Source organism: Leguminivora glycinivorella, chromosome 12 (genome assembly GCF_023078275.1).
Source record: "Leguminivora glycinivorella isolate SPB_JAAS2020 chromosome 12, LegGlyc_1.1, whole genome shotgun sequence".
Taxonomy (NCBI): Eukaryota; Metazoa; Arthropoda; class Insecta; order Lepidoptera; family Tortricidae; genus Leguminivora; species Leguminivora glycinivorella.
Genome location: NC_062982.1, coordinates 6,841,154 through 6,867,578, shown reverse-complemented (window position 1 = coordinate 6,867,578; position 26,425 = coordinate 6,841,154). Strand labels below are relative to the sequence as shown.

Here is a 26,425-nt window from a genome sequence, read left to right as displayed (position 1 = left end):
CAATATGCGGTCTACAAATTTCTATGATAATAAGCAGTGATCGGAACTATAGGGAGCAAAACTTTAACAAAACCTTAGAGCTGACATAAATTTAAATTAAACACAAGATTATTATTTTCAGATCAGTGTTAAATTTGATTCTATACCTGAATCCAAGATTACTAATACATTATAAATATAAATAAATATGTTGGGGGACACCTTACACAGATCAACTTAGCCCCAAACTAAGCAAAGCTTGTATCTATGGGTGCTATTAAATAGATAAATACATTACTTATATACATAGAAAACATCCATGACTCAGGAACAAATATCTGTGCTCATCACACAAATAAGCCCTTACCGGGATTCGAACCTGTCCACTTCTGTAGTCAAGCAAGTTTTGTTAAAGTTTTGCTCCCATAGTTCCGATCACTGATAATAAGTCCTCTCTTTCGTACTTGTATCGTAATGTACTGTACATACGTAATTTAGGCACTGGTCCCACCAAAAACAAGTAAGTTCGTCGCCAAGCGATGAACTCGCTCGCTCTCTTTTATTTACACGGGAGCGACTATTTTTTTAACCTTCGACGAAAAAACGACGGGGTGTTATAAGTTTGACGTGTCTGTCTGTCTGTGTATGTGTCTGTCTGTGGCATCGTAGCTGCCGAACGGATGAACCGATTTCGATTTAGTTTTTTTTTTGTTTGAAAGCTGTAGTCGGAAGTGTACTTAGGCATGTTTCATGAAAATCGGTCCACTATGTCGCGGTCGGGGGTTTTTTCAAAATTTTAATTTTGTGGTTAGGTTATTTCGTTTCTATCGCTGATAGCTCATCGGTTACTCATTTTTGGTGGGAGCAGTGCCTTAGGTCAATCAAATTTAAACCATTTTCAAGTGGATACTTACATTATTGTGTACTATAGTTCATTTACACACAAAACAATACTTGGTTTCGTATTATCATTCTCACATTAGGAGATTAAAAACATAAGTGACAAAAAAATTTACATCTCGAAAAAAATAGGACCTATTTTAGTCAATGTCAGTCAATCAACTGCTGTTATTGCAAATAACCTCTTAAAGTCACACTTGAATTGAGCTTTTAAATCAACATTTAACATATTAATCGATTTTTACAATTTTGGTAACATAGAGTATTATTAAGAGGCCATTAAGATTAATATCAATTAATGATTACTTGATCATTTCTTTTTTTTTGCCTTTTATGAAATGTGATATTTTTGAAAAATATTATGCTATTAATACTCAGAATCACTAGCTTTTTCAATCCTAGTAGTTAAAAAAACTGCCCCATACGATTTTTTCCTATTTTGTTTGTTACCATTTTCCGTACATTTGTCTCCCAGTGAGATTGAAAGTACTCGTGATTCTGAGTACAATTGACCTAAAATTCCCTAAAAAAATCAAAATAAAAAAATGGCAAAAAAAAAAAGAAATTCTCACTTTAGGCGGGACTAAAAGATCCGCGGAAGGAAAAAAAACCTCATCACACTTGCTCAGTAAGTGAACAATTCAGGCACATGTAGTGAAAGTTAGAATGCTTCATCCTTACGGGGTTATGAAATTCTAGTACCATTTTTTTTTTTTTTTACAACATATTTTATTGCAAGAGTGGTGAAAAACATTGTAAGAGCGAAATAATATCGCTAATTCAATTCTTTAAATCCCTGCGTCAGGCCATCGCGATTTAACTATCTCGTTTGCAATATTTAACTTACGCCCCATGTGCATTTATGATTGAAATTACTGAAACTTTGAGCCCCGCCTCACATTCCTTAGAGTTGCGAATTATTATCAATTGTCTGGACTCACAAAGAGAATATCACCTCACCTATACATTCTTCACCAGTACTAGAATTAGTCTTTCATGCAATTGTCGTATTATTCGAGTTTTGTACATTTTCTCAAACTTTTATACCTTGAAGGATGTTATACACCTAGAAAAGTTTAGTACAGTCGTATAGACAAACTCACGTTATCAAAAGCTACCCAAACTACAGTCACTTGCATTATCCAATAGCCAACAGTACCTAAGTTGATAAAAAATTACACTATTGTAGTTTTACTACTTCTACTTCACTAAATTTGAGGCCGGAGCCAAAGAAAAGCCAGTAAAAATTCTAAAAAGCATAAAGTCGGTGTACAGTCGCAGTCAACCCTAGGCCACTGTAGAACTATGTCATAGTGGCGATATAAATCAGATTGTAAGAAATCTCATACAGCTTGTCATTTTGACATGGTTGTAGAGTGGCCTAGGGTTCCAATTGGTTGACTGTACTTGTAAAAGTAGAAATTATATTCGAGTTTTGAATTTAAAAATCTAATTGTATTTTCCACAGAAATAAAAAAGTTCCAAATCAAACATCGGAAAATTTGCCTGGGCCTTACGAGGATAAACTATACAATCATAAATGTAAAAAAGGATGCTGACAAAAAAAAAGTATTTGGAGAAAATCTGCACATAAAATGAACATAAGTTTATTTTTTACTGACAATTATATGTACGCCCCAGCCTATAAAGTGCGAGGGTTGAGCACCTCGATCGTTGAAAACAACATTTAGTTTCAAAATATTAAAAATTCAATTTAGTATAATTTTCAAAGCGTTTATTTTTGACACGTGAAAATTCCGATATTCCAAGCAGTTTAAAAAAACCGTTTGAATTAACCAATCAATTTTCAGGTCAATAAATTTAATTTAATTTTCAACACGTTAGCAATGAATCGAGTCCGAGTAGACATTCAATGTCATTATTATATTAAAAATAAATAGTCAATAACGTTTCATAAGACGAGATAACAATTAAGCGAACTTAGCTATGTACATTAAACCTAACCTACAAGTCCTATTTTGTAAAGACGCTAACCACTAATAACTTCGTACATTGACCTCTATTTCTATCTTTGTCACACGCGCGCACTTATACAGCTGAGAAAAGGAGATCCTTTTGCTCAATAGCACAGCGTGAGTGGGAGAGTAAATATAACTATGAGCATGTGCGATGGATATAGGAACAGTCGGGGTCAATGAACGAAATTCTTAGTGTTTAACGTCGTTACTTTAGCTTACATTAATGTTGAGAACTAATTTAGTTTATGACTGGAAAACTCACTGTCCGTGGACTATCACATGTGGACCTTCGGCGCGGGACTCGCGGCTAGACTCGAGACTCGGGAGACCCGAGACTCGGGTTACTCGAGTCGCGGGCGCTTGCGCCTCGGGCTGCGGCGGTATTATGTGAAATCGCTGAACTGAGCTAGGGCCGTCTTCACTCTGAAAATAAATGAGTCTTTTAATATATCTGGCTGTAATAACATAATGGAAATTCCATTTCGTTAAGTTATGTGTGTTGTTGATGGTTCTGTAATTTTATGTTTCATTCTGTAAATTAAAATTAGGTGAATCTTTACTACAGTATTTAAATAAATATTATAAGGACATTCTTACACAGATTGACTGAGGCCCACGGTAAGCTCAAGAAGGCTTGTGTTGTGTTATGGGTACTCAGACAACGATATATATAATAATTATATAAATACTTATATACATAGAAGACATTCATGACTCAGAAATAAATATCTGTGCTCATCACACAAATTAATGCCCTTACCGGGATTCGAACCGGGACCGCGGCGTAGCAGGCAGGGTCACTACCGACTGCGCCAGACCGGTCGTCAAACACACAAGTAAGTATCGTGCATAAGTATCGTCAACCAGGGTGAATATCGAGGATGGCTCGGGCAAATAGGGATAAAACGTAAAATGTGATTTACTATGAATTATTTACACGAACTGGTATGATAGTTTTAAAATAATATTGTTTATTGCACCAATAAATTGCTCTGATATTTAGAATAAGATGAATATTGTACACTGTTGACAATTTAAAAGTGCTTATTGTAAGCCTATTTGAATAAAGAATATTTTGATTGATTGATTGATTGATACAGTTTTATTCTTCTATTCATTTCAATGGAATATAACAAGTTATGTGTAACACCCTTGGCATCCCCATTCATCCCGGTAAACGGTATATTAATTGTGTTATCTCTGGGTAATTAGCCAACGTTACAACCGTTTACGCTTCGTAGCGTATCGTAGGTATCGGTCATTGTTATTGTATGCCCTTCAAATAGTGTCCCCTTCCAGATTCTTGAAGTCTTCTCTACTACTTCAACCCGGGCAGCAAGTGGAGTACTCGACATACGCACGGGAGACGCGCGGGCGGCGGGGCCCGCGAGCAGCGCGCGGCACGGACGCTCACCGCCAACCTACCTTACCGGCAACGGACGAATATTTAATTTTATAACTGTTTGGCCGGGATTTTAAGTTGTAATTAAGGCGGAATAAACCAGCCTATGTTGATACAGTCCGCGTTATAATTTATAAGTCCCAGTAGGACCCTAACAACTCCTTATAGGAGCGTCATAGCCAATGTGTTTCGGTCGCCACGTAACGTCAACGATTGTCACTTCGGCTAGATCGGTCGGTATTTGTTACAGAGGAGTGCCGAAACGTGCTTGTGATCTCGTCCTACAGCCCAGAGGTGGCAATCGAGGGGTTTTAGTGGGTAAACCGTGGATCTCATTAGTCTATATGGCCGTCCCACATAACCATCCCAGGTCAGTCCCTGCGCCTGGGACGGTATGCGTAAGGCATATCGCCTCGTTAAAAAAAGGTCGTGTGATAATTGTAAATATCGTCACTACTTTTAAAAAATCTCGTATCTCACGCTGTTCCTCAAAGTTAAAACGCAGTAAGTCTTTATGCATTCCATACATACTTACTACAATTTTCTTATCATTGACAGACGAAGATACAAGTTTTTTTAAAAGTAGTGACGATATACTCTGTCAAACAAGTCTGTCAGTAAATAAGAACAAAGAAAACTATATGCATCCTTTTCTTTAGGGTGCTAGAGAAAAGGATACCTATTAGGGTGTCCCTTATTTTAATCTTTCGAAAAATTAACAACGCATACCCTCTTAATATGATCATATTACCCCAAAATACCATGATAAAAAATTTCAGTTCATTCCTGTAAGAGGAACCCGTGCCGACTTGCACCTGAAGTTCCCATACAAATTACTATGGAGAAATTTGCTTAAGACACTAAGTTGATATTTTTATTTATTTCGCATTGTTTTTTTGTTCGCATCGAGATGTTTATGTGAAATATTGTTTATACGGCAGTACTATACTCGGTAAATGTCAAAAAAAATATGAAAATTAAAAATTTATTTTTTGGATTTTCATCATAGATTTAGAATTATTAAACTAGATTGTTTAGTTAGATCAAAAAGTGTGTCCACATGAGAGGTAATTGTTTGGGCTGGTGTCCCTCTCGCACTTGCTGACAATGTCAACATTATTCAGTGACGTCATCACTGTCATAAATTGGGGATACCAGTCAATTTTCAAAGTTACTACTAAATCTACTAACACCCAATTGAAAGTATTTTTTAATTATACAAATCTTTGATTTACTGGCATCAAAATAATTACATTATAATTATTTTCAAATTTTTTGAAATATATCGAAACCCTAGTTTGAATATAACATTAAAATAAAATAAGAAGTTATAAAGTCAGGTAATATACAGATAAAAATACTACTAATATGGGAACCTCATTAACACTGGCAACACGTGCGAGAGGGACACCAGCCCAAACAATGCCCTCTCATGTGGACCGTTTTCGCTAGTCTGATACGATCGACTTTCTGTTTCAGTAATAAGGTTTAATTTCGTATGGCAAAAAATGTGATTGAGCTGTCCCCTGTAAAGGTCTTTGATTTTCATACAATGTATGGGAAATTGCATGAAAGTCGGCACGGGTTCCAGTTATAGGGATGAGCTGAAATTTATTTTGAGGATGTGTTGGGGTAAAACGAACCCATTTAGGGGGTATGCGTTACTAATTTCTGTAAATCGTAAAATAAGGGACACCCTAATACCTATAGTTTTCTTTGTTCTTATTTACTGACAGACTTTTTTGACAGAGTATACTAACTTGTCGTGCAGCTGGTGGTCGCGGCGCGCGCGCAGAAGTTGCAGCGCTCGCAGCACGCCGAGCGACGCCAGGCGCGCTTGCCGAGCGGCCGCGCCAGCTTCCCCGCGCCACACCAGGTTGCCGGCCACGAATAGGGCCGCTTCTTGAAGCTTGCTCTCCGGGTGCGCCTGGGAAACATACGCAGGTCAGCTTCGCGCAAAGCGAGGCAATGTCCAGAAAGCTAATAGGCTACTTGACTACTGTCCAATTAACCGAATAAAAATATCACTATATATATTTTTTTTTTATTTATTTATTTATTGCTTTAAACCATACATTACATTTCATATATAATGATAGTAACACGAAACATACTTATGTATTATGACTTATGAACCGCAAAAAATATTTTTAAATAATACTTTTACGTAATCAGGCAAAAACAACATCAGCCATGTCATCTATATATTTTATGTGAATGAAGTCATTCAGTGCGAAAACAACACTTTCTGACATTTTAAGTACGAGGCATAAAGGTCATTATGTCAGTGACTGATTTGACATGAATTCTATGACATCACTACACGGCCGACAGCGTTTTCGGTGGCCAAAATTAAAAAAAAACTCACATTTTTTAATTAAAAATACGTAGTCATCGTACACATTTAATACACAAAATCATTAAATATTGGTTTCTTATGTCAAATATTACAGAAGACAATCATTTATTGTGCCAAATTAGATATGAGTCTAGTAGCCTATACAGACGGTTATTAGAATTTATATAAATTAAGAGATAAGACTACTGCGAGGTCCTCTCTTTAAGCGTAAACTGACAGGCTGGTTATTGGACAAATGTTACTATAGTGGGAATTTATTGAATGTAATGGAACTTTTGTATAATGTATCGGTATGGCTGCCGCTCACCGCTGTCGCGCTTAGACCAATGTCGTGGCCGGGCCGTTAGGTATTTGCCGCGCGTGCACATCGCGATAAGCCTCGATCTGTGTAGACCTGACTCTTCAAATGGTTCATAATCATTTATCGCTAAGAACGCGTGTGTGTATTACGTGTGAGGGCGTGCATACGTGCGTGAATACATAACACTTTAAATTACATATTAGTTATAATTGCGAGGAAGTCTTAAACAGAGTGAAAGAAAAAGGGTGTATTTTAATTTAAGAACTGTTGAATGCAGAAAAGGAAATATGTTGGGACACCTGTTACGACACGACGAATTCGTCAAGATCATCATAGAAGGGAAAGTAGAAGGAAGAGGGGAAAGCCAAAGAGTTTTATAATTGGGTTCTTTTATTTTTATTATTATTTTCTAATTATTTCTTTAGTATTATTTATTATAAGCTTATTTTTAAGTAGTGATTTAGTTATAATTTAGTTTTATTTTATTTGTAAGATTTTAATTTAAGTGTTTTTATATGTTTTAATGAACTGTGTTTATTTTTACAAGTTACCAATAAAAATGTTTAATTCTCAAAAAAAAAAAGAGGGCATACATGGACCAAGTGAAAGAAAAAGTGAATGTCGTGTCGTATCAGGCTGTCAAAGAAAAAGCCCGGGAAAGACATAGCTGGAGATTGCTTCACCGACAAGAGCCCAGCTCTTAAATTTATGATGATGATCGGTCAAGAATGCACCTTTGGATGAAAAGATTGAATAAAAACATTATTTTTATGGACAACTAGCTTTTGCCCGCGGCTTCACTCGCGTTAAATTCGAAATTTACTGAATGCTCCATACAAACTTCCACCCCTATGTCACTCTCCATCCCTTTAACTATCTCCACTTCAAAAATCACGTCGATTCGTCGCTCCGTTTTGCCGTGAAAGACGGACAAACAAACAGACACACACTTTCCCATTTGGACGTAGTTACGCAGAAACGTTCCAATCCATCTGTAATTGTCATTGAAATGAAAGACTTTTGTTTTTCATACAAGGTCTAAAACTTAATGACAATTTCATGTGGATTGGAACGTTTCTGCGCAACTACGCCCATTTATAATATCAGTATGGATACATTAATGACTTCGGTACATATTCGGTTTTATTTGAGTCTCGAGTACTGCACGGGAAGCATGGTCGCGCGATAGACGATAAAATATCAGGCCGTCCCTATCGCACTTACAAATAGTGCGATAGGGACGGCCTGCTATTTTATCGTCTATCGCGCGTTCTCGTGTACTGAACAAATGTCTCCCGTCTGTAAAAATGTAGCTGCAAGCAAACGCTCCTATTAAACCCAATACACAATTCTACTGATGCATTTACTTACCAGGTAGTCAACCAGCTTCCTCAGTACATCCTCGTTGGCCATAATTAGATCTTTGGCCTTCTCGCCGTCTCCGATATTGCCGAGTATACACAGCGCTTGCTCCTTCACTTCGGCGGGGTAAGAACCTTCCAGTACTACTATTACCGCCTGAAAGAGAAATAAATATCACATATTGTCTGTCACCTTTCAAAGGGGTTAAATCTACCAATGTGACAAATCAAAGTATTTTACAGATATCGCCACAATAGGTTTTTCAGTCCAGATCATAATAGTTATTTTTGAAAAATACCGGAGATGGATCTTATTTCGTTGCTGGTTTTTATCTTCCAACGACGGGGTGTTATAAGTGTTTGACGTGTCTGTCTGTCTGTGTGTGTGTCTGTCTGTGGCATCGTAGCTCCCAAACGGGTGAATCGATTTTTTTTTGTTTGAAAGCTGCATTAGTCGGGAGTGCTCTTAGCCATGTTTGATGGAAATCGGCCCACTATTTATTTATTTAAACTTTATTGCACAAAAGACAAACTTAATGTACAAAAGGCGAACTTAATGCCATGGCTGCCATGAGGCATTCTCTACCAGTCAACCTTAAGGCAAAACAAAGAAGAGTGTAGGCGGTGCATTGGAAACAAAAGAAAAGAAAAAGAAAATCTAGAAATCTAAAAATGTAATACACTATGTAAGAGTTTTTTCAAAATTTTAATTTTGTGGATAGGTTAGACATAGACATTTTATTAATAATATTATAAATATTTCACGTTCGTCAATTATTTAACAGCAATTAAATTAAGATTAATACAATTTCAGTCTAAATACAATTTCGAATATTAAATTAAAAGATGCATTATGAATAGAACAAGTGAGATATAGTTACCTGCATAACTTGCGAGAGTACTCGCTCATAATAGCGTCAATGTGTTGCCTCGTGGCCAAGTTCCGAAATAAGCCCAGCTTATTCACTATAACTCGCGTGTCCGCGTCGCTTAGTAATCGGAACAACTATTCGGTTCCAATACCAAAGTAACTTACTACTTCAGAATATTCTAAACGTAGGAATACCGGAGATAGAATGATAGATCTTATTTCGTCGCCGATTTCTAATAAAACAAGTGAGATATAGTTACCTGCATAACTTGTGACGAGTACTCGCTCATAATAGCGTCAATGTGTTGCCTCGTGGACAACAAGTTTCGGAGCAAACCCAACGTTTTCATTATAACTCGCGTGTCCGCGTCGCTCAGTAATCGGAACATCTGCTCCGTGCCGAGACAGGATAAGATCCGTTGCTTCACTTTTTGCTCAGCCTGAAATAGTTTTTTTTTTTTTATTTTGCCATTAGTTTGTCTAGAGACGTAAATAGGATTCGGCACCATCATAAATTTCCTGTCTAGAAACAGGACAAATAAGCGTCATTTAGGTAATTTACTGTTTCTAAAAATAAAAATAAAAAAATAAATATTATAGGACATTTTTACACAGATTGACTGAGGACCACGGTAAGCTCAAGAAGGCTTGTGTTGTGGGTACTCAGACAACGATATATATTTTATTTTTTTTATTTATTTGAAAACATATTTCAATGACATTACAGATAAATCCAATGCGTCATGAAATTAAATAATAAAAAAAAAAACATTACAAAGAATAAAAGTATTATAACTAAACAATTGATTTGGGCGATGACGAAACAGCGTGGCTCCGTTGCGTCGTTTGCCCCGGTGTAGGATTCGGCAAGTTGCCCCGGAACCGCCGAAAAAGCACACCTTTCGGCCAGAAGTCTGCGCTCGCGATGGTGTCCTGCAGCGGCCGCGGCACGCGCACCACGAACGAACTGAAGTGCACGTAATGACGCGACTGTAGCTGGTGTACCCTCAGCGTGTAGCCAGTCTTCCGGCGAACGTACTCCACCACATCGTCAGCCACGGCGGAGTAATGAAGACGGGACACGTAGAGCGCCTTACTCGGTGTTGCAACTCGTAGACCAGAATTAACCGACTCTGCGGTGCCACACAGAGTCTTACGAGGTGCCCTGCGCGCCTTCTTCTTCCGTTCCACCAGTGTGAATCCCTCCTTATCGACTTTAGCGCGGGAGGAATTCTCTTCCACTGGTTCTTCACACCCCTTATTAGGTGCATTGACCCGGCTGGCTGCGACAAGCTGACCGGCTGCGACGCCAGCATAATCACGCTGACGTGGTTTCGAGGTCACGGGGGCAGTCGCGCGCGCAGGGGGGGCGCGCGCGGAGCGGCGGCACGTGCTGGACTTTTCAGCGTGTCAGCATCGCGCATACTGACCGACTTAACACTAGTGTCAGTCCGAATATCATTATTAATAATATTTGAAACCGCCGACCGAATTGGAGCATTACGCAAAGTAGAGACTTCATTACGTAATTCGGCTATTGTGATTAGGCTGGCTTCAAACTTAACTTTAACTTCGGCTAGACTTGATTTAAGGGCCACGATTTCCTTAACCAAGCAGCGAATATCAACAAGATCCGGATCACACGACGGCAGGATGGTATCCGTCGCTACAAACTCCGGAATCCGGTCTTCATACTCCTTCAGGATCTTCTTAATGTCTTGAAGGGTCTTCTCCCCGGTTTCATCACCTCTCCGGTGAGGTACATATGTGCCGACGATCCCCAGGGACTGGCACAGCACTTGCTTCGCTTGGCAGATGTCCTCGATGGTAAAACTCGACGCACGAGAACTCATCTGCATAGCAGCAGCCGCATCCATCTTTCCTTCCAGCAACAGCTTGTTCTTCAGTTGTAGAAAGGCGAGGAATTCATTCACGATGGGTTGACTCGATTTGGAGTGATCCATCGCGTCAAATCGTCAGCGCGGCTGTAGCCGCGCTAATTCGCAATTTATTTTAATTACTCATCAACGCGTCTACGTCGCTGCGCGCATTGAACACGACTCTCAAGTATTTATATATAATATATAAATACTTATATACGTAGAAAACATTCATGACTCAGGAACAAATATCTGTGCTCATCACACAAATAAATGCCCTTACCGGGATTCGAACCCGGGACCGCGGCGTAGCAGGCAGGGCCCCTACCGACTGCGCCAGACCGGTCGTCAACCGGTTTCTGAATCCATATTAGTACAATCAAAGAGAATATAGTCTTCTAGAGTAGAGATGGGCGCTGACGGGTAAATACCGGGAAAATACCCATATCTACCCAATCTACCCGGTAATATTTACCCGTATCTACCCAAATGAGCGGGTATAAAAAATAATCTATGAAATTAAAGATTATTCTTAATTTACATGACTGAAATATATTTTTCTACTAAAATAAATATATATATTTGACTAACTAATATTAAAATGTTAACAGAGATTCCAAATATTCCATATATCATGTGTAATTTACCACATTCAATTAAAAAGTTGTATTCCCCAGATGTTTTAGACCCACTAAGTATTCAAATAACTTACTTAACTTAAACACGGTGGACAGACAAATTCAAATTCATTAGCCAATGAGGTCACAGCTTTGCAAAACGCCAGGTAGTTGCATCCGTATTGAAAGGGTGCAATAAGTCACTTGACCGGTCAATTACTTTTTTTATTTTTATTTATGGGATACTTATAATTTAGTTTGTACTTAGTTAAACAAGCGCCACGTCCATGTGTGATTTTAATTAGACACTTGCTTTGAATTCGGACTGTAATAATGCCTTCTATGTGACTTCGGCTAGATACTGGACTTCGGCTAGATAGTAGGCTTTACCAAACAAACAGCAAGTAACATTTTAGTGCTATAATTTTGGTTTTCGACGCTAAAAGCTACTATAGATGTCGTATAAAGGTTTTCGGCGTGACCGCCTGTCGTATAAAAGCCTCCAGTCACACCTTTTAGCTCTATAAGCTTGTACCGCTAAAAGGTGTTATTAGGAAGTGATGTAAACGTTTATATCACCATTTTGTAGATCCGCTATAAGCCTGGTCTATAACAGGATCAAATATGACTACTATAGGTCTATACGACGACCGGTCTGGCTCAGTCGGTAGTGACCCTGCCTGCTAAGCCGCGGTCCTGGGTTCGAATCCCGGTAAGGGCATTTATTTGTGTGATGAGCACAGATATTTGTTCCTGAGTCATGGATGTATTATATGTATATAAGTATGTATTTATCTATTTAAGTATTGTATATCGTCGCTTAGCACCCATAGTACAAGCTTTGCTTAGTTTGGGGCTAAGTTGATCTGTGTAAGGTGTCCCCAATATTTATATTTTATTTATTTATTTATATTATTGTATAATAGTGTTAGGAATCACTGCTATGCAATCAATTTGCGCTACTAAGGTTCCCGACAAGCCGCTATAGTTGTTGCGTTATACAGCTTAAAGGTGTTATTAGGAAGTGATGTAAACGTTTATATCACCATTTTATAGAGCCGCTATAGGCCTGGTCTATAACAGGATCAAATATGACTATTATAGAACAATATTACTGTATAATGGTGTTAGAAATCACTGTTATGCAATCAATTTGCGCTATTAAGGTTACCAACAAGCCGCTTATAGTATTTTTAGTAGTTGTGTTTTAACAGATTTAAAACCTAACTATACCACTATTTTGGGATATAGTGGCTTTGGAAAACACTGCTATAGTATTTAACACTGTATAGTAGTGATATGAATACCATTATAGAGCTATTTTTATAATGAAGTTTTCAGGATACGTTTATATAGCTTTGAAAAGGTTATAGTCGTTTTCTAATGCCTTTTATATCTCATCGCCGTATACACCACAATGACTCTTTAAATATCACAGACCTGTTGAATAATGATTTCGGTATCTCTTTTAAAACACAATAGCGTTATAGCTGAGTTTACTATATGTTTTATAAACCAAATCAGATATATAAGAGTAGAAAACGATTACTTTTAAATGACAATTTTGACCTTAAAAGGCTGCTTTATGGTGTTTATACATCGTAATTATGAAATCAGGCCAAAGATGCGGTATCTGGTTCCGTACAGTGTTTTTCTAGAAATTAACTTTAAAAATACACATAGCGACCAATTGTAGTTTAGATTTGTCATACTAAAAAGAAAACAACATTTATTAATACTGTTTAAAAGATCTTTCTATAGTAAAACATTGAAAACAAGTATTGTTTTCTATATAAAGAACTTATAAGTTAAACTGGATCATAGTTAAATTCTCATGCAACCCTAATTGAATCAATTTGAATCCACGATGGCGGGCTTATGTCAGTGAATGCGTATGATAAGTGATATAGTCGAACTATAAAAGCGTATGTTTTACTTCTTGGATCCATAGTAGAAACTATGGTGCCAATAATTTTATTGTATTAAATTATATTTATTTATTTTATTCAAAACATGGTATAAATCGAGGGCGCATTTAAAATACTCCATTAAACTAATATTCTTTTAACGGTAAAATTTCCATCGCATACCTTTTTGCAGTAATGATGGAAGTATACGAAATCCAAATTATGTTAATTGACACTAAACTTCACAAGTTCACACGCCACTTTTCGTTAAGTTCCTCGTTTAGAACAGTTTTTGTTAAATATTACACACATTAAATTATTTTAGAAATTTCGCATTAAAAGGGACGGCAACTGCTATTATAGAACAAAATAACCTGTATAACGGAATCTCAAATGCTACTATAGCATACATTGATACTATAATAGCGTTACTGTGTCCTCTATGTCAACAAATTAGCACAATAGTCATCATTACATCACCATTATAGACCTTAAACGTCACGGATGATACTGCTATAGGCCTATTATATCACTAAATGGCTGCATAATTGCGCCAAATCGGCTCTACAGTACCAATATAGACTATTTATAGGACCATTTAGTGTGATTTAATTTGGTGTCCTCGACCACTATAGGACCAGAAATTGTTACTTGAGAGGAACTATAATAAGCACACAAAATTTCATCCCCATCGGTTCAGCCGTTTAGGAGGAGGAGGTAACAAACACACAAGCATGTCAATGATATTTAACAAATTCCTTATTCAATACAAATACTTCGATATATGTTTATAGAACTATATTAATAAAATATAAATATATTATACAATACCAAGAAAACATTTTTTCACGATTAAATTCAATTTATGACCCATTTTATTACAATATTTATTTATACCCACCCATTAGGGGTAGAGAAAAGGTAAATACCCGATATCGGGTAGATTGGTGTAACGGACTACCCTGGTAAATACCTAGCAGATATCTACCCAAATCGGGCTATTTTCCCAAGCCGCCCATCTCTAGTTAAAATGTCACATCGAAGCACTTCCTGTCTCGAGTCATTAGACGTGATACATTAGGGGCAGGTACCGGTGTTATTTTTAACATTTTATCAAGCGAGCGAGTGCTGAAGAACCATGTTTTTAAATTTGAATCACACGGCTAGGACGCCCAGCACTTCGATGTTTTAAGTTGGACGGTGTTATGGAATAGCGAACTAAGCGCCAAAATCCGAAAAAAAAGTTATGAATGCAGTTCGGATATAAATGTGATAATCTATAGTATTGACTATTTCTTTGTTGAAAAATCATGCTTACAGCCTTATTTTAAGGGGTAGAATCAAGCGACACGTTAAAATTTGTATGGCCCTGTGTACTAAGTCGTTACGTAAAAACGAATTGAACGCCAAATTTACTTTTACAAATTATAATAAGCGTATATTCTAAATCGCAAAATCGAGTTAAACGCCATAAAAATGTTATTAATTCGTTTTGGTTTAAAGTTTTGATGATTTATAAACGCAATATCGATTTAACCGCCCTAATAGTGTCGTTTAATTCGTTGCTACATATTTGAAATTGCAGGATATTTCGCTTAATGAGAACTAAGTATCAAGAGGTTTTGTTATATCATAATATCTTATGTGTGCAATCCTGGCTAGTACTAATGAATTATTATTAGTTACAATGCCAATTTTGCCATATATGCTGATTTTTTTGACATTTATTTAAAAAAGTTGATTGGAGAACAAAACTAAATTGTTAGACGGATTAGTCCTAATCATTGTGGAGGAAAACATTGTTGTTGATTTATTTACAATAGCACTATTTACTCAAATATATGGAATTTTATTTTATTCCAGTATTCACTTTATCTCTAACAATTTGCATTAATAGTTATTTGTTATACAAGGGGGCAAAGTTGTATTTTAACGCCGAGTGTGGAATTGAAAAACGAGCAAGTGAAAGGATTCTATAGTTGAACCACGAGCGAAGCGAGTGGTTCGAGAATAGAATCCTGAACTTGCGAGTTTTTTAACACACGAGAAGTAAAATACATTTGCACCCGAGTGTAACACAAATTTTTTCCCCTCACTATAGCGAGGAAACTACAACGCAAAAAATGCGTTTATCACTGCTTCCAGTAGTTCCACAGGCGTTAAATCATCTTTATTACTAGATTCACCTACTTTTATCAATTTTAAAGCAGTTAATTTGACTTTATTCAAGGTCAAATTACTTTACCCACTAGTGGATAAAATGCGTTTTTACCCGCTGGTATTGAAGGACAAAACACGTGTTTCCGAGCTAGTGAGGGGAAAAGAATCAAGCGACAAAATATGTCTCATAGTACGCTACGGCGAAATAAATTAACCTCATCCCAGTATTAGTTCAATAAAGAATCAAGCGGAAAACGTTAATAACTTCGAAACTTGAATAGGTATGGTGTTATTTTTTTTATCTATTTAAATTATGAACACTTTTATAGGTTCAATGTTAAAATTAACTTTTTTACTTTATAAATGAACTTACAACAACTGATTCAAATTTCAAATCTTTCTAGCTCATTTTCTCGATTTCAACTAACTGTCGCTTGATCGCTTATTCCATAACACTGTCCAGTTGAACTATAATATTAAATTAACATCTGAGGAAAGTTATATCCAGCAATAAGTTACGTTTCTTCTAATTCAAATAATTATAGTACACTTAATTCTGGAAATTTCATAATTTCAAACGGGTACAATGTTTAGTTTCAGTGTTTGTGTAGGTACACAAATGATTACGTGAATATCTAATAAGAAACTATTCCATAATTCAATAACTCAGTTTTTAGGGTTCCGTACCTCATAAAGGAAAAACGGAACCCTTATAGGATCACTCGTGCGTCTGTCTGTCCGTCTGTAACAGCTAATTTTCTCCAAAACTACTCAACCGATCAACTTGAAATTTTGGCACAGGTATGTTAACCTGTGAGCCAAAGATGGACATGTAATTTAAAAGTGAAAATTAAAAACTGAAGTTTTTTGAAGTATACGTACCTATTGTGTTACATATCAAATGAAAGAGCGTGAGCGAGATACTAAGTTTCAAAAATATGTTTTTAAATAATTTTTTAACCATTCGAGTCCCAGCGACATCATATGATGTCAGTAAAATATAAGTAAATAGGTACATATAGATGCTTGGGACTCGAAGGGGGAAGCCCTTCTTGTAGTGTACGGAACCCTTGCAACGCGAGTACAACTCGCACTTGGCCGTTTTTAGGGTTCCGTAGTCAACTAGGAACCCTTATAGTTTCGCCATGTCTGTCTGTCCGTCTGTCCGTCCGTCCGTCCGTCCGTCCGTCCGTGCGTCCGTCCGTCCGTCCATCCGTCCGTCCGCGGATAATCTCAGTAACCATTAGCACTAGAAAGCAGAAATTTGGTACTAATATGTATATCAATCACGCCAACAAAGTGCAAAAATAAAAAATGGAAAAAAATGTTTTATTAGGGTACCCCCCCCCTACACGTAAAGTGGGGGCTGTTATTTTTTTTCATTCCAACCCCAACGTGTGATATATCGTTGCATAGGTATTTAAAAATGAATAAGAGTTTACTGAGATCGTTTTTTAAAAATATTAATTATTTTCGGAAATAATCGCTCCTAAAGGAAAAAAAAGTGCGTCCCCCCCCCTCTAACTTTTGAACCATAAGTTAAAAAAAACCGGCCAAGAGCGTGTCGGGCCACGCTCAGTGTAGGGTTCCGTAGTTTTCCGTATTTTTCTCAAAAACTACTGAACCTATCAAGTTCAAAATAATTTTCCTAGAAAGTTTTTACAAAGATCTACTATTGTGATTTTTTTCATATTTTTTGAACATAGGGTTCAAAAGTTAGAGGGGGGGGGACGCACTTTTTTTTCCTTTAGAAGCGATTATTTCCGAAAATATTAATATTATCAAAAAATGATCTAAGTAAACCCTTCTTCATTTTTAAATACCTATCCAACAATATATCACACGTTGGGGTTGGAATGAAAAAAAATATCCGCCCCCACTTTACATGTAGGGGGGGTACCCCAATAAAACATTTTTTTCCATTTTTTTATTTTTGCACTTTGTTGGCGTGATTGATATACATATTGGTACCAAATTTCAGCTTTCTAGTGCTTACGGTTACTGAGATTATCCGCGGACGGACGGACGGACGGACGGACGGACATACAGACATGGCGAAACTATAAGGGTTCCTAGTTGACTACGGAACCCTAAAAAATATGAAAAAAATCACTAAAGTAGAACATTATAAAGACTTTCTAGGAAAATTGCTTTGAACTTGATAGGTTCATTAGTTTTTGAGAAAAATACGGAAAACTACGGAACCCTACACTGAGCGTGGCCCGCCCGACACGCTCTTGGCCGGTTTTTTTTAACATCTTAGGCACATTTAGACAAGATTCATTTATTTCATAATACAATTTTTTTATACTACGTCGGTGGCAAACAAGCGTACGGTCCGCCTGATGGAAAGCGGTCATCATAACCTATGGACGCCTGCAACTCAAGTACATTCTTGTCACATGCGCGTTGCCACCCCATTAGAAACTTGTACATTCCCTTTTGCTGTGTTAAGTAGGTACACAGCAAAAAGGAGTGTATAAGTTCCAAGGAGGGTTCGGGTTGCCGACGACTCAAAGGACAATAGACGGAACAAGTTAGTTCCGTAAGTCCTCCCGTCATCCAGCACACCGCACCCTCGTTGAGCTCTGGCAGCCTTACTCACCGGCAGGCACTATGAGTAGGGTCTAGTGCTATTTGGCTGCGGACTTCTGTAAGGCGGAGGTACTACCCCAGTTGGGCTCTGCTCTAGATTCGAGCGAGACGATATCCGCTGTGCTGTGCCCTAACACACAAAGCGGAATATCACTCGCTATGCCCTACCAGCCCTACCTCCTATGATAATTAGACTGTAAATTATTTATTCATAAGCAATACTACATTATGTTTTATACGAAAACTAAAATAAAATTTGCATGACAATCTACGATCGTTTAAGGAATTCATATTATGATCGTCAAGTATAGTACCTACGCTATGTTGTATGTGTTAAATCGTACAGTGACCTGCAAAATTGCATGGAAATATTATAAATTCGCCATCCACTTCTGCAGCTCATTGTGCATAGTTCTTAAAAGTAGGTAAATAATTACAATTCCATACCATTTCTAATAAATCTCCTGGAATGGATCGTCAAATTACAAAGGGTTTATTTATTGGATAGGGTTTCCTCAAACCTATTGGCAAAGCCGATTTCATGGCTTTCACCGACTAAAAATCGATGTCGCGAAAGCATCTATGAAGATGAACTAACGAGCGATTTTTGGTCGGCTAGAGCATATTTCGCGTCGATAGGTTTGGGGAGACCCTTACACATCAATTCACAATGACTACAGTGCTGGACAAAATGCTTCATACACCGGCATATAAAATAAACTTTCGATCATAAGGTACCTTACCTCTTTATACCTACATATATGTACAATTAATGACAAACAATTAATTTAAAAAGTTACAAAGGTCATGGATTGACTGTGTCTCAAATACAGAGGTAAATTCCTATACCATTCTAAACAAACAATGAAGTGAATGTAATTTTTCAAATATAGTCTCATTAATAGATATTTACCTCTATTACTGAGACTATATAAAAATACACTCTGTCTCACTAGTAGAGGTAAATGTGACTGTGCAGTCGAAAAAGCTTATCTCAGTTATAGAGGTCTTATTTGTCTCACTAATACAGGTAAAGTAGTGCACTTATAGTGACTTTTATTTGGTATTTTTATAAGAACAGCATGCACTTTCGTCCAGAACAGTGACATTTGGTGCAGTGGAACTGCTGATGATGGTTTGAACCGAACTCAAATCTGAACTGCACACTTAAAGTGACTTTGGTATTTTTATAAGAACAGCATGCACTTACGTCCAGAACAGTGACATTTGGTGCAGTGGAACTGCTGATGATGGTTTGAACCGAACTCAAATCTGAACTGCACACTTAAAGTGACTTTGGTATTTTTATAAGAACAGCATGCACTTTCGTCCAGAACAGTGACATTTGGTGCAATGGGACTGCTGATGATGGTCAGAACCGAACTCCTCAAATCTGAACGGCACGCTTATAGTGACTTTGGTATTTTTGTAAGAACATCATGCACTTACGTCCAGAACAGTGACATTTGGTGCAGTGGAACTGCTGATGATGGTCAGAACAGAACTCCTCAAATCTGAACGGCACACTCATAGTGACTTTGGTATTTTTATAAGAACAGCATGCACTTACGTCTAGAACAGTGACATTTGGTGCAGTGGAACTGCTGATGATGGTCAGAACAGAACTCCTCAAATCTGAACGGCACACTCATAGTGACTTTGGTATTATTATAACAACAGCATGCACTTACGTCCAGAATAGTGACATTTGGTGCAGTGGAACTGCTGATGATGGTCAGAACAGAACTCCTCAAATCTGAACGGCACACTCATAGTGACTTTGGTATTATTATAAGAACAGCATGCACTTACGTCTAGAACAGTGACATTTGGTGCAGTGGAACTGCTGATGATGGTCAGAACAGAACTCCTCAAATCTGAACGGCACACTCATAGTGACTTTGGTATTATTATAAGAACAGCATGCACTTACGTCCAGAATAGTGACATTTGGTGCAGTGGAACTGCTGATGATGGTCAGAACAGAACTCCTCAAATCTGAACGGCACACTCATAGTGACTTTGGTATTATTATAAGAACAGCATGCACTTACGTCCAGAATAGTGACATTTGGTGCAGTGGAACTGCTGATGATGGTCAGAACCGAACTCCTCAAATCTAAACGGCACGCTTGTAGTTACTTTGGTATTTTTATAAGAACAGCATGCACTTACGTCCAGAATAGTGACATTTGGTGCAGTGGAACTGCTGATGATGGTTAGAACCGAACTCCTCAAATCTGAACGGCACGCTTATAGTGACTTTGGTATTTTTGTAAGAAAAGCATGCACTTACGTCCAGAACAGTGACATTTGGTGCAGTGGAACTGCTGATGATGGTCACAACCGAACTCCTCAAATCTGAACGGCACGCTTATAGTGACTTTTGGTATTTTTATAGGAACAGCATGCACTTACGTCCAGAATAGTGACATTTGGTGCAGTGGAACTGCTGATGATGGTCAGAACCGAACTCCTCAAATCTAAACGGCACGCTTGTAGTTACTTTGGTATTTTTATAAGAACAGCATGCACTTACGTCCAGAATAGTGACATTTGGTGCAGTGGAACTGCTGATGATGGTCAGAACCGAACTCCTAAAATCTGAACGGCACACTCATAGTGACTTTGGTATTTTTTGTAAGAAAAGCATGCCTTTAGGTTCAGAACAGTGACATTTATTTAGTTATGTTTGTTAAGCATATTGAGTTTTCAAGTCAAAGTTTGTCAAGCTTCAATTTCTTATAATCGGATTCATGAGGAATTGAGGAAACTCCTCAAACCTTAACGTTATACGTATATTCATTTGTGTTGCCATCTAATAATTAAAGCATTCAAAGCAGTTTTAAAAAATACCTACACATTTCTACATAATCCAACATTCGCAAGTAGCTTTCACCAGAACCCGAAAGGCGACGGTTTTTTTTTCTTAAAAATTATTTTATCTCTATAAGGGCCCATTTAGACGGTACGAGAACTCGCATACGAGTTTTATTACATTGCGGTATTTGATGGTTGTGCAATTGTATGTACCCTCAACAGCCCGCAATGTAACTAAAATCGCATGCGAGTTCGCACGCCGTCTAAATTAGGCCTAACGCGAACGAAGCCGCGGGCATAAGCTTGTCTTATATATAATTATTTGATTATATATTATACAAGCTTATGCCCTTTGTCAGCGTGATTGATTTACATATTGGTACCAAATTTCAGCTTTCTAGTGTTAACGGTCACTAAGATTATCCGCGGACGGACGGACGGACGTACAGACAGACATGGCGAAACTATAAGCATTCCTAGTTGACTACGGAACCTTAAAAAGTGTCTGTTAAATCCATACTAATATTATAAATGTGAAAGTGTTGTGTCTGATTGTTTGTCAGTCTTTCAAGGTGAAGGACTGACGAAACGACGAATTGACGTGATTTTTTAAGTAGGTAGATATAGCTGAAAAGATGCAGGAGAGTGACATACTTGACTAATGACTATACTATTGTATGAGAGCTTATGTAGGTTAACATTATAATGCAGATGGTTTAGTTGTAGTCTAATTTGAATCTATTTGTATGTGTGTTTATGTGAATATACATCCCATCAAAAACATAAATGCGTGTGTGTGTGTGTGTGTGTGTGTGTGTGTGTGTGTGTGTGTGTGTGTGTGTGCGTGTGCGTGTGCGTGTGCGTGTGCGTGTGCGTGTGCGTGTGCGTGTGCGTGTGCGTGTGCGTGTGCGTGTGCGTGTGCGTGTGCGTGTGCGTGTGCGTGTGTGTGTGTGTGTGTGTGGGTGAAGTGCCTTGATGTGACCATGTTAAAAGTGTTACTCGCACCGATAGCATGGTCGCGCGATTAACGGTAAAACATTAGGCCGTCCCTATCACACTTACAAATAGTGCGACGGGGCGGCCTGATGTTATATCATTTTATTTTTATTTTTTATTAATCGCGTGAAAATGCTGCAAACGGAGACGGCAAAACTGCCGAATCTTGAAAAAATATTGTTGGTAATTAGAGATAAGAAAGTCTCTCCATAAGTTCCAACCATTCATTATTTATTCTTATTTATTGATCATATTTTTGTTTTTAGGAAATTCCGCCCTGCACTCCCTAACAAAAAAGGAATTGAGCCATAGATTTATATGTGCTGCTCATTTCCATCCTCTCCAAATAGCCAAAGGAAACGAGATGTGCCGCCTTCTTGGTCCACAATCTAAAGTCAAAAAGTTGTTGGGATAATGTTTATTGTGATTTACCCTGGACAATTCCTGACAATCTAAAATCAAAAAGTTGTTGGGATAATGTTTATTGTGATTTACCCTGGACAATTCCTGACAATCTAAAATCAAAAAGTTGTTGGGATAATGTTTATTGTGATTCACCCTGGACAATTCCTGACAATCTAAAATCAAAAAGTTGTTGGGATAATGTTTATTGTGATTTACCCTGGACAATTCCTGACAATCTAAAATCAAAAAGTGGTTGGGATAATGTTTATTGTGATTTACCCTGGACAATTCCAGACAATCTAAAGTCAAAAAGTGGTTGGGATAATGTTTATTGTGATTTACCCTGGACAATTCCAGACAATCTAAAGTCAAAAAGTGGTTGGGATAATGTTTATTGTGATTTACCCTAGACAATTCCTGACAATCTAAAATCAAAAAGTTGTTGGGATAATGTTTATTGTGATTTACCCTGGACAATTCCTGACAATCTAAAATCAAAAAGTGGTTGGGATAATGTTTATTGTGATTTACCCTGGACAATTCCAGACAATCTAAAGTCAAAAAGTGGTTGGGATAATGTTTATTGTGATTTACCCTGGACAATTCCTGACAATCTAAAATCAAAAAGTGGTTGGGATAATGTTTATTGTGATTTACCCTGGACAATTCCAGACAATCTAAAGTCAAAAAGTTGTTGGGATAATGTTTATTGTGATTTACCCTGGACAATTCCAGACAATCTAAAATCAAAAAGTTGTTGGGATAATGTTTATTGTGATTTACCCTGGACAATTCCAGACAATCTAAAGTCAAAAAGTTGTTGGGATAATGTTTACTGTGATTTATCTTACAATACTCTTCTGAACAACTTTACAGCTCCAGAACACGCGACTCGCGAGGTTTTTGGAGGTTGGAGCCCGGGAAGACGGTTATTGGCTACATGCCCATCTCGCACCCAATACTGGTATTTTCTTGGATTCGACCTCCCTTATACTGGCGACTGGCTTGCGACTCGGAGTTTGGATGGGTATGCCCACAGATTCAAGAAAAATATTTTTTTGCTCTGAGTGTGTGCCATACATATGTATAAGTATGCTCTTGTGGCACAGACGTGGAACGTGGACCAACTGGGACATCATGGATTATCTTGTCAAAAAAGTGCAGGTTAATTTTTAGTCTTAGTTTCTATGGTAGCTATCTCTATCGTTCTTACGTATTGGCGCGACAGAGCCAGACAACCTTTCGCTGCGTTTCGTTTTCATTTCGCGTTACAGAAATGCCATTCGGCTACGGCACCTGTTATTTGTCATTTACAAGGTCGTGCAAAGTTCTTCAAAACCCTACATTAAATATGCCACGATAAGTCTATAGTTAATTTCCCAAATACGTATTGTGTTTTTGGATTTTAACGTACCTATGAAGGACATTACATTGTAAATTGTGATCAACTTATTTAGATAGTAGGAATGTACTATGTTAGCTACGCTTTATATAATTGTTCTGTTCTTGTCTGTTTCATTTTGGTGGTACAATAAAGTGTTTAATTCCATACTTATTTACTTAAAAACCCAGGAACAAACATGTGAACCATAGACGTGTTTTTTCAAGCCGTCAAACTTTGTGTCAAAATGCAGGAGCAGTGTCGACTTCAAAGTTATTATAGTCTAATAGTTTCCTAACCGGAGCTACAGTCCGGTGTGGCAGAAATAAACTAATTCGTGTTGCTATAAGTAATGGTCAATTATGTTATCTATTGATTAAAAAAGTAAAGATTACAATAAGTTTCATTTAGGTTCTTAATTTGTCAAATTGCATTAGGTACAGTTTGTTGGCAGCAAACAAGTTTACTCTCCCAAATACTCCTAAATACAATATCGGTAGTGGCAATTGGCGACTTTGATAGTGTGGGCCAAATGAGTACCTATATAATTATTTTGTTCGCCCTGCCTCTGCAATTTAAGGAATTGAATCGCATTTTGATGTTTAAATATTTTCATCGGCGAGGCTATCAAAATCGTTGCTAACTTACCTTGGACTGACTCTACCAACGCAGTTAAGTCAACAGCCAGCAAGAGTAGAAATTGAAAAATGGCAACATCGGTGTCGTCCCGTTTTCTTACTACTGATTTGAAATGGACGACACTATGATGTCGCCACATTTTAATATAACTTTTTTTGCCAACGTTTAATATCCATGCATGTTTGGATGTGATTCTTTCCTTCCTCAAACGTGACGTTAATTTTTGAAGAGAGAAGTCTACGAGTGGGTAGGTAATAAATACAATAAAATAAAGGCCCTCATTTTCAACAAACAGCGAACACAAGCAACAAACACGAACGTGTGGAATGTGTTTGTTGTTGTTTGTCGGTTTTTTTTCATGAATGAAACTTGCACGTTCTCTAAGCGTGGAGAGTGAGGACGACGGTAATAAAATTATAAGGTAAAGTAAATTAATTGAATAGTGCAAGATTTTTTGTAAGTATTCAAAAAAATGCAGGTATCAAAACGAAATAGGTGTTATGGAACATAATGAGGAGGCACACTGACATTTTATCCCGCCAGGCGGTGCCTGTGCAAGTGTCTAGGCATGTCACTGTCATTCATATGTGTAAGAGAGAAAAAACATAATATATCGTCTTATCGCTCTCTCGTATGGTACTATGGTGGTATGGTAGACAGAGACAGACATAGACTAAGGATTATTCTATTATTTTCGGACTAATAGGGTGGCGCTATCTGTCATAACCTTTGAGTGTGCCTCCTCATTGGCTAAACCTAAAGATTTTTGAAGATAGGCAAATAATATTTATTTCTGATATAATACGTTATAACGATTACGCAAAGGTGGCTCTTATATTTCGTATTATTTATTTATTATCTTTTTTAAGTAACTGAAATAAAATGTAATAGCAGTTGAGGTGAAAATACGTGAATGCCTTTGCTCGTGTTGAATTGTAAGAAAAAAAACACTAGTGACAAAGCTGTCAGTGATGTGGTGATACTTAGCTCTAAGTGACACTGACAATTGACATCGCTTTTTTTTCTAATTTCATATATTGAGCACACGCAAAGGCATTGGTCACCTCATCTGCTATTAAATTTCGCAAAGGTCATTTCGGTCATGTAATAAGATAATAAATAATGATACGAAATAATAATAAAAGAGCCACCTTTTCGTGATCGTTATAACGTGCTATCAGAAAAATATATTATTTGCCAATCTTCAAAAAAATTATCGGTAGTTAAATTTATAAACGTTAAAAAAACAGCTCATTTAAGTAGAGCTCTGATAGTTTGTCCCTTGTCTTAGTGCGTTTTCACATTATCCGTTTCAATATTGGATGTCGGACCAATATCCCATATATTTACGCCGCCTTTTTTTTTTTTTCTTCGAAAACCTTCCTAAATCCGATATCGGATCGGATAATGTAAAAACGCACTTACTCTCACCACTCAAACAATTCTAATTATATCGCTAACCTTTTTCTGTTTTCATACTTTTTAAAGACCACGATAAGAAACAGGTTATATACCTATAATATACTGATTGATTTAATTGCCATCTATCGACATTTTAATATTTACCACGACAGAGTTGTGCATTTATACAATTTACTGCCATCTATTGACACGGGGTTATAACTTTTAGCACGGTATGTAACCTAAAAATTTAGGTCAAACCCATGGCCTTAAACTGACATGTTTTAAGTCTCAATCAGAGTCGCCATCTAGGTGAGCGCACCCCAAAGGGTGTGGCGCCCTCTGGTTGAGCGTAGCTTTTAACCGGGGTACGTTTTTTTCTTAGACCTTGTACGTCTAGAAGCTATATAGGTCTTTGGTACAATACACACGATACAAGTGTGGAAAAGAGGAAGTTCGAAACGAGTGGTGA

General features: G+C 37.4%; 1 protein-coding gene across 1 annotated transcript in view; it reads right to left on the bottom strand.

Moving 5' to 3' along the window:
• Window positions 1–1,411: 1,411 nt before the first annotated feature.
• Window positions 1,412–26,425, bottom strand: part of LOC125231899 (armadillo repeat-containing protein 8-like) — a 34,128-nt gene continuing 9,114 nt past the window's right edge. Inside the window, exons 12-15 of the mRNA XM_048137497.1 lie at window positions 9,413–9,592; window positions 8,292–8,438; window positions 6,021–6,187; window positions 1,412–3,281 (exon numbers count right to left, since the gene is read on the bottom strand). Of these exons, the coding sequence (XP_047993454.1) occupies window positions 3,242–3,281; window positions 6,021–6,187; window positions 8,292–8,438; window positions 9,413–9,592 (534 nt within the window). The 3' untranslated portion in view covers window positions 1,412–3,241. The remainder of the gene's footprint in view (window positions 3,282–6,020; window positions 6,188–8,291; window positions 8,439–9,412; window positions 9,593–26,425) is intronic.